This window comes from Colius striatus, chromosome 1 (assembly GCF_028858725.1).
Source record: "Colius striatus isolate bColStr4 chromosome 1, bColStr4.1.hap1, whole genome shotgun sequence".
NCBI classification, from domain to species: domain Eukaryota; kingdom Metazoa; phylum Chordata; class Aves; order Coliiformes; family Coliidae; genus Colius; species Colius striatus.
This window is the reverse complement of record NC_084759.1, coordinates 43,314,620-43,323,246: the sequence shown is the minus strand read 5'-3', so window position 1 is coordinate 43,323,246 and position 8,627 is coordinate 43,314,620. Positions and strand designations below refer to the sequence as shown.

Genomic DNA, 8,627 nt, shown 5'->3' with positions numbered 1-8,627 from the left:
CATGCGCCCGCCGGTCGGGCTGGCCGGGAGAGGGAGGTGGGGCCGGGGCGGCTGTGCGGAGAGAGGGCGGCGGCGCTGCCGAGGAGAAACTCCGGAGGAGACGCGGCAGCGGCTGGCCTCCGCCCCCCCTCCCCCCACCCACCCCTCTCCTCCTGTAGCGAGAAGGGGGAAAGCAAGAGGCCGCCCCCTCCTCCCCGGAGACACACGGTCCTGCATTAGACCCCGGCGCGCCCGCCGGCGGGAGGGAGCGGCGGCCGGCGCCGTGCCCGGGGCGGAGGACGAGAGGGCGGGCTGCCAGGGCTCGGAGCCGCCGCTTGAGGGGAAGAAGAGGGGTGTTCCCGCACCCCTCGGCCCCGGCCCGGGTGGATGAGCAGCCTTGAGGGCGGCGGCGGCGGCTTTTGCGGCCTCTCCATGGCTGGGCCCCGGCGGTGAAGGCAGCAGGAGCTGCCTGTGTCCGCGTCGCGCCGGGAGGCAGCGCAGCCACCAGGGGGCGGGCGGGGAGGGGGATGAGCGCCGCAGCCGCCGCCTCCTCTGCGGGAGCTGCCGTCGCCGCCTGCACCGGGGCCGAGGGCGGCTGCTTCTTTTCAAGCGGCTCTGGTCCGGCGGGGCCCATGGGCCCCGAAGACGGCTCAGCCGGCGGGCTGGGAGCCCTGCCCGGCTCCCTGGCGCCGCCGTCGCTGGGCTGCCGGAGCCGCTACCAGCTGCTGCTCTCCGGGAAGGCCCTGGCCGACAGATACCGGAAGATTTACACAGCAGCGTTGAGCGACCGGGAGCTGGGGAGTCACCCGGGCAGGTAAGGCGCGCCGAGATTCTTCCCGGCCCAGTCCAGCAGCCCCCGGCGGCCGCCGCCACGCCGTCCCATCGCCGGCTGGGAGCCGCCCTACCCCCGGCGGCTCCCCTTCCCGGCCCTGTGCATATGCACCTTCTTCCCGCCAGCGGCACGCCTCTCCGCTCCCGGCCGCCGCCCTCCTTGTCCTGCCTCCTCGCCCCCTTGTCAGGCAGCGCGGCTGCCCCCGCTGCTTCAGCCATGTGGCCACCACCGGGCCCCGACGGACGGAGGGGGCGGTGATGTAACCCGGTGGCTGCCCAGGTGCCACCGCCTCCCCGCTGTCCGGGCCCTGCCGCTAGCTTGGCTGTCGCTATCGTGCAGATGGCGCTGCCATCCTCCTTTGCCGGGGCCCGCGGGGTGGAGGGGGGGATTTACCTGTGCCTGCTCCCCTCCCCCAGCGCGGAGGCGGGGGTCTCCGTCACGCCCTTGTGGAGGGTAACGGTGTGAAGCCCTGTCTCCCTGGGAGGATGGAGCATTCCCTCAATGGTGTCCATATGGGGACCTGGGCCAGAGCTCGCTCCGGCCAGGGCCTGCCGTGACACTGACACAGGCTGAACCGCATGGGTCTCTACTGAGACACGCCGCTGCCTCCTGTGCAGAGCACCTGGGGATCCTCCTGGCGGGGTTGCCCGAGGGAGGGGCCTGGGTGTGTGGGAGCAGTCTTTGGCTGCCCTGTCTTATTTTGCCTCCTCTTCGGGTAATTTCTTCCTCTGCCGCCTTAACGGTCTCGGTCTCTGGCCGGAGGCAGCGTTCTAGGCAGCGCTTTCGAGGGGGTGGTTGGGAGGAGTGTGCCGTTCCCCCCCGCTCTGGGCGGATGGTGACCCTCGGGGCTTCCTTTCCCACCGGCATCTGCCAGTCACCCCGCCAGCCGGCTCTTGGGCTCCGTGGCCGGGTGCAGCAGGGTGCCTGTTGCGTCTCGCCGTCCTGCCCTCAGCCAGACTGTGCTCGTGACCGGCGGGGCGGGGGACACCGCATGGTGCTGTTGCCGGCTGCGGGCTGAGGCGACGAGGAGTGGCGGGCGTCGTGCGTGGCCGCCGCTGCTGTCAACCCATGGTGGCTCGGGGGCCGAGCGGCGGAGGCGAGGGCGGGGTGCCTGGCCGGGGCCCCGGCGCCACAATCTGTGAGGGGGGCGAGGGGCGGGCTCCCCCCGTGGTGCGCGGGCGCTCCCCATTGTTTTCCTCCGGAGGTCGCTGAGGATGCGGATAACACGAAACCGGCACCTTCCTGCCTTCTCAGCCTCCTCTGGCTCGAAGCTGTGATGTGGGTGGCCACGTCGTAAGGAGAACTTAAGAGTTGCTGTTGTTTAAGTTTGTAACGGTTGTAAAGCACTAGGTGGCTGGCCTCTTCTATTTGGGCTTTTTTTTTCGCTCTGACTGGAACAGCAGGGCTTATTCTTCCCGCCCCTGCCAAGGCTGTGTTTAGGAGTGGCATTAACGTAAGAATAACTTTCCTAGTTTGCTTATGGCAAATGCTGGAAACGTGGCCTATTAACGTTGGCATTTGACATGTTTGCAATTACTGAACTCTTTTCAGACTGTATGACAGAGGAGCTATAGTTTTGGGGTTTGTTTTTTTTTAATATGTAGAGCTGTGAGTTTTCTTACCCTATATGCTTCTTAGTTCAGTGCTTGTGCTTTTTTTCCTTTAAGCCTTCCCTTCCTACTTCTGACCTTTATATCATTTAATTCTGGGACTGCAAGCACTGTGAGAAAAATACTAACTATAAGGAAGTCAGCTGTAAGATTGCTCCATGGTGTTCAGATATTTCTTTTGACTTTTTCCTTGTCTATATTTTTTAAAGCCGTAGTTTTGAATCTCTTGTGTCCTCCATGGTTTTTTTGTTTGTTTTAGGATAATTCTACTAGTAAATGTTAATGTTTCTTTTAACCAATGTTCTTAAAAATAATTGCTTTTAACTCCATGATACCACAGATTGCATTCTTTTAGGTTCTGTTCATCATTAGATGACTCTTGTGAGGATGCCAATTAAAATAAATAATGACTTTTGCAGTTTTTGTATGTCTCTTTTATTGAAGGCCAGATTTAGTCATGTATATGGACTACATTGTTTTACCTTACCAAGTCAAGGAAGATGGACATCTTGTACAGAAGAAACAGGTTATATTAAGCTATTGTCAAGGCAATGACAACTAGTTAATACTGTTGGGTATAGGTAATATGTATTGTAAGACTTTTGAGAGGAGAAATATTTAATAATCAGCTAGTTGTTCACTGTCTTGGTACTCTCCCCCAACATCTCGTGTACCAGACTGATTGCAGCCAAGGGTCCTGCTCATGATCTCTACCCCTTCTCCATATTAGTCTTAAAATATTGCAATGTAAGATTTGAGAACTTCAGCCACCTGGTAGTCTTAAACAGAAATGGTAAAAAATGCTTTTTTTACAAAACCATTAAAAATCCTAAACATTTTCTAAAGAGATGCTTTGTGATTTGTGTGGTTTGTGACTGCATCTAGTTTTTACAGTAGATAACAGTGTCGTATTAATTGGATATTAAGATAGTAGTTTGTAGTAAGAGTCTAAACAGTTTTTCTGTGTAGAAAATCTGAAACCTCTTAATCTGTCAATAGTGTTTGTGGCTAGAAAAATGTCATGAAGTAACTTGAAAAAAGTACACAAAAAAATCTTATGAACATTAACAAAATTGCTCCAAGAAGACTTAATTTGAAGAACGTTAGTGCAATTTACTTGCAATATCTCAATGTAGAAGATTTTACTTCAAGTCTGCAGAATTCTGGTCTGCACTTGGAAGTGGTGGAACCAATGCCTGCCTCAGTGAGTGCTGTTATTCCAGACCTGCCTTTAGTGAATAACTACAAGGCAGTATGGAAATGCTTGTGTGTAGATAAGGAAATTAAACATTGCAGAGATTATCTGAAAGTCATGAGCAAGATCAATAGCACATTTGCAAGGTGTTTGTGCTGTCTGTGATCTGAAAATGATGAATGTCATGTGTTGAGTAGGATGGCTTTGCAAGAAAACTAGCAGTGCTTTGCATTTCCTCATGTGATACTAGTGGTGGTGTTGTGAACCCTTTCGATCTCCAAAGGAGATGGTTGGGTCACTGTGCTCATTCCTCCTGCCACGTTGACATAATTCTTTATATAGTTTCTTGCAGTAACAGATTAGAGGCTCAGTCTGGGTTAAAATCAACTTGGCAAAAAAATGTTAGTTGTAATCCCGGCTAATTCTCTGATCTAGCTCACCTTGTGATTGTGCTTGTGACAGTGTGAAGTAAAGGGCTGCACAAAGATCTATGTGCAGAGAGGCAGGAACAGAGAAACTGCCAGCCTGATAATTTTATGAAGGGAAGTAAAAAGGTCTCTAAGCCTGCAATTTAACAGATAACTGTCTTTGCTCAAATAATAACGTTTAGAATCTGCTACAGTCCCGCTAGCAGTGGGAAAGTTGTTGTCAAGTCAAGATTGGTTTGGAAGATAAATCTGCTTTGGGTGTGCCTAGTTTGTAGTCCCCACTTTGTGGCTACTGAAATACATGAAAATTGCTAGTAATGGGCATAATGGCTAGTGTTGCTGTGAAAGTCTGTGATGCAGTAGTAGGAAGAGTGAGCTTTTTCAGAGGCCAAGTAAAAACTTTATGTTGGAGTTGGAGTGCTGTCTTATGTTCTGGTGTCTGAGTGAACGAAACTGGAAATCTACTCTGTGTTACTGAAGTTAACTGCTTTCAGTCCTGAAGCTTTGCCAAGTATCTGTGATTGTCACATATTTACTCTCTTCAGATGGACAACTTTTTTGTTACCTAGCTTATTCTTAACAAATGCCCCTGTCTGGCTGTATTGCTCCTGTTATCCCTCGTACATCTCCAGGTTTCCCCTTAAATGTCTGTCAGTCCCGTTACTCTTCTTTTACCTTTGTATGTACTACACTATCAGAAGTATCCATTAGACTCGGTGTGTTCTTTGAGACTTTCAAATATGGATAGATAGTGTGGTCTATTAGTGTGGTCTATTTTGTATAAAAATCTAAATATGTAATTTTGACTAATTTGAAATTTTAATATTACAATGGTAATATACACTAAAATGGCAAGAAGTTCGTACCCATGTTAAAGTGTTTTTCATCTCTTACAGTTTATCAAGGGATCTTTATCAAAAAAGATTGTCTGTTTTCTGTAGAACATTAACTCAGGAACTATAAAAATAACCATGCAGATCAAAAATCATTTATGAATACGAGATTTGAGCTGAATTTGCACTTGAAGTTTCTTATGTGGACTGCATTTGTAGTAATATCAGGTATCAGAGATGCAGAAATATTTATTGAATGGCATTCAATATTGAAGATTACTTGCGCTCCTTGCTAAAAAAGAGACATCCTGCTGAGTTTGTCAGGTCCTTGTTTGCTGTATGAAGTTCAGCAGAAAGATGCTATCAATTAGTTCAAACCCATTAAGCATTTGAAAATACAAATGCTTTTGGGGGTTACTTTTTTACCCATTACTTCCTTGCTGAAATTCCTTCTTTTAACTTAGGAATTTCCTCCTATGAAGGATCTATTTATATTTTGAGGACAACTCACCCAAACAAATCTAATGTTGTGAAGTGTGTTCAGTGATGATTGGAATGTAAGATTTCTACTATTAATCGGAAATCAGATGGCTGTTTTTCCAACCATTTTTCTGAATAAGAGGCAGCCAACTCCTTTTTTTTTTTTCCATTCTATGGTGTTTCTTTCTATTAGATGAGAATTTTTAATTATAAGCCCTCTGGAGAAATTTGATTGTTAGGTTAGTTTTTAGGCTTTTATAAACTGACACAAAGTCCTCAGGCTTCTTCTTATACTCAATATTGGGATTCTTATTTGGCTCTGGGATGTTTTAGTATGTATTTTCCAAAATCTTTTGGAGAAATGCTACTGAAACATTTTTTTCACCTTTGCACTGCCAAGATATTAAAAACTCTGTAGAAACCATGTTTAGTAAATCTAGATTTGTGAAATTTGTACTAGTTTGGTTGTTGGTACAGCAACCTTAATTTCTTCGGGTTTAAAGCCTGTTAAAAAGCTGTAAGCCGTTTTTTTGTTTGGAAATAGTTGCCAATGGAAATTAAAATTACACAAAGTTTGGAAGCATTCATTTGATTAAAAAAATAAAGGTTGCATACATAAAGACTTAAAAAATAATAGCTGTGTTTCTTGGGAAGTATGCTTTACATACTACTACCTACTTATTCCTGTGAAAAGGTCTGCTCTGTAGGTCCTTTGCAACTGAAATATTCTATTCTTCTCAGATTTTCAATTCTTATGTTTTATAAATGTAATTTTTTAAAAAAATTACAAAACAGAAGTCCTTTTGTAAACTTAATACTTTATTTCATTGGAAAATCGATGTGCCGTTGGGTCTTAAGTTAAGGTACTAGATGCATTGATGCATTAGAAAAGCTGGTAAGAGTTGCTGTCTGCTGTAAACTTTTTAGCTGCAATATAGTAATGTTTTAGTGCTATATTGTGCTGTTGGTTAATGTGCATTAACTAAAGACTAAAGGCATATATTTTTTCTTGTCTTTACCTTAAATTCTGATAAGGAAAATTTTTACACAGTTTTTTGAAAAGTCTATACTCATGTAATCTAATGTGATTTGTAACTGTGCAGGGTTAGTTTAGAAAGCATAATAATGGAAGCTGGAAAGAAAGTAATGAGAGGCTTAAGATGTTTATTTGTACATATTAATATATAATATTTTTTTAAACAATTTACATTTTTTAAGGAAAATATAATCTCTGTGAATATTCGGGTCCAGTGGGCTGACTGAAATGCAGCCACGAGATACCTTTATCTTTTGTGGTCATATGTCCTGCATTAGAAGGAAAGTGTGTAGTTTGCAAAGGAATTGGTGCATGTAGTTGCTCTGTTCCTTGTTTTGAATTACAAAGTAATATCTGGAACATTTTGCTCATCAGGTAGAAGTTCATTGTAAGCCAAAGTGAAATTGAACAGAGGTTACAAAAGCCTGTTAAGCTAATTTTTTTTTAGCTATGAGTGTGTGCTTGTGTGAGAGTATGTCAGGTAGTAGCAGCTAGGATGTTTGTAGTGTTAAATGGTGACCTTCTCAGTGTTCACCTACAGAGAAGCTTGACATGTTCTCCACATAATCAATTTGTTACTGAGTCATTTGTATTTAGCTATAATATTTCAGTCATTATTTGTCACGCCTGTGTAGTGTTTATATGGTAATTGTCTCAGGAAGTGGGTTTTTTTAGTAAGGTAAAGAATAATAATAATGACAGCAGATTATTGCTTCTTTTATAGTTCCCATTGTCTGCTTTTAGGTTTCAGCATTCTTGTAGATGCTTTTCAAGCGCCTTAGATAAAATTAGATAAGGAGGCCTTATCTAATTTTCTTTAATTGCAAAATTAATTCTTCATGTTTGGTCATCTCTTGATATTGTCATCTTTGAGGATCTTGGCTGCTTAGCTCTGTTCCAAAATACTATATTTAATGCATTTCAAACTTTTAAAAATGTATCCTTTTTGCCTGTCAGAGTGGGGATTACTAATAAGAATATTTGTGTGAATATGATTTTAGATGTTGGTATGTGTACAACAGCAAAGTTCTTAACAATGTCAGTATGTCTTACTCAAGTGTTGTCATTATACTTTTAGTAATTAAATCCATACGAAATCATTGCATGCATGTTCCTGTGTGACCTGATCTAGGTGGACCTGCTTTGGCAGGGGGTTTGGACTAGATGATCTCTTAGGGTCCTTTCCAACCTCTACCATTCTATGAATTTTGTGTGATGGGTTTTATGTGTTGTTTTGGTTTTTGTGGATAATGAAGTCTCTTACACTTTAAACCAGCAAACATTGTCAAAATATTCTGCTGAGGTTCACAAGAACTTGGAATTTTAATACGTAAACAAATAGAACTCCTAAGTGGGACGGGAGAGGAATTGGTGTATTAGGTTTGCAGTGATTGTGGTTTGTTTTTGGTTAATATTTTCACCAGCCACTGTTTTTTTGGCATTTGTTTTTTTGGCCTGGCCATTTGAGAAATAATCAAAGAGTTATTTTTGCTTAACTGAAGTTGTACTTCTGTTTTTTAAAGGTATATGACTTCTACTGGCAATTTCCATATGAAGTCTGATTTCCTGTTCTCAGTAGTCTTCAGACTTTCTAATCTGTCTGTCCCTCTGATTCTTACACCTACTACTTTGAAACCATCTGTCTGTATGTTCTTGGTTTTTTTTTCATAGTATTTTGTTGTTTGTGGTGGGTTTTTAGGGTGGTTGGTTACTTTTTGGGGTTTTTTTTGTTAAACTTCAGAGGAAATGCCAGTTAAAGTTGCAGTTTCAATTGCACTGTCTACTCTGGCATGCTCATGTCTGTTAGGTGGCAGATATAGGCAGCTAAATTTAGGCTGGAGCTGAAGCAGAAGCAATTTAAGAAGTTGCCATTCCTCACTGCTAGCTGTGTTAAATGTAGTAATGTGCTTCCTGCATACTTAAAAACTTGATATTTAATTTATGTTCCTGCAATGTTAATTATCACTTGTGGAGGTTTGGTTTCGCTTTTCCTCCCATTTTATGATTTTCCTCCTGACCAAAATATTTTGAAGATGCTTCTTTAGTAAGTTCTCCTGGCATATGACTAGATATGTTTCACCAAATCCATAATTTAAAGACTATTTAGGTCTTTGTAGAAAACACAAATGATGTATCAGAAATACAGTCTTTGGTGATGAAGAACTTCATGTGAACTCTCTTCAACATCCTTAGTTTTCTTTGGAAACATGATTCCTTGCAGCATCTCTTAAATA

General features: G+C 44.1%; 1 protein-coding gene across 16 annotated transcripts in view; it reads left to right on the top strand.

Annotated features, from left to right (window-relative positions):
• Positions 1 to 30: 30 nt before the first annotated feature.
• MYCBP2 (MYC binding protein 2) overlaps positions 31 to 8,627 on the top strand; it is a 186,516-nt gene continuing 177,919 nt past the window's right edge. For 15 of the 16 annotated variants that reach the window (XM_061995807.1, XM_061995793.1, XM_061995769.1 and 12 more), the window contains exon 1: positions 31 to 793. In XM_061995807.1, coding sequence (XP_061851791.1) covers positions 507 to 793 — 287 coding nt within the window. In that variant the 5' untranslated portion in view covers positions 31 to 506. Of the gene's footprint in view, positions 794 to 2,245; positions 2,265 to 8,627 lie in introns of those variants that run through there. The other variant, XM_061995815.1, reaches the window with a different exon arrangement.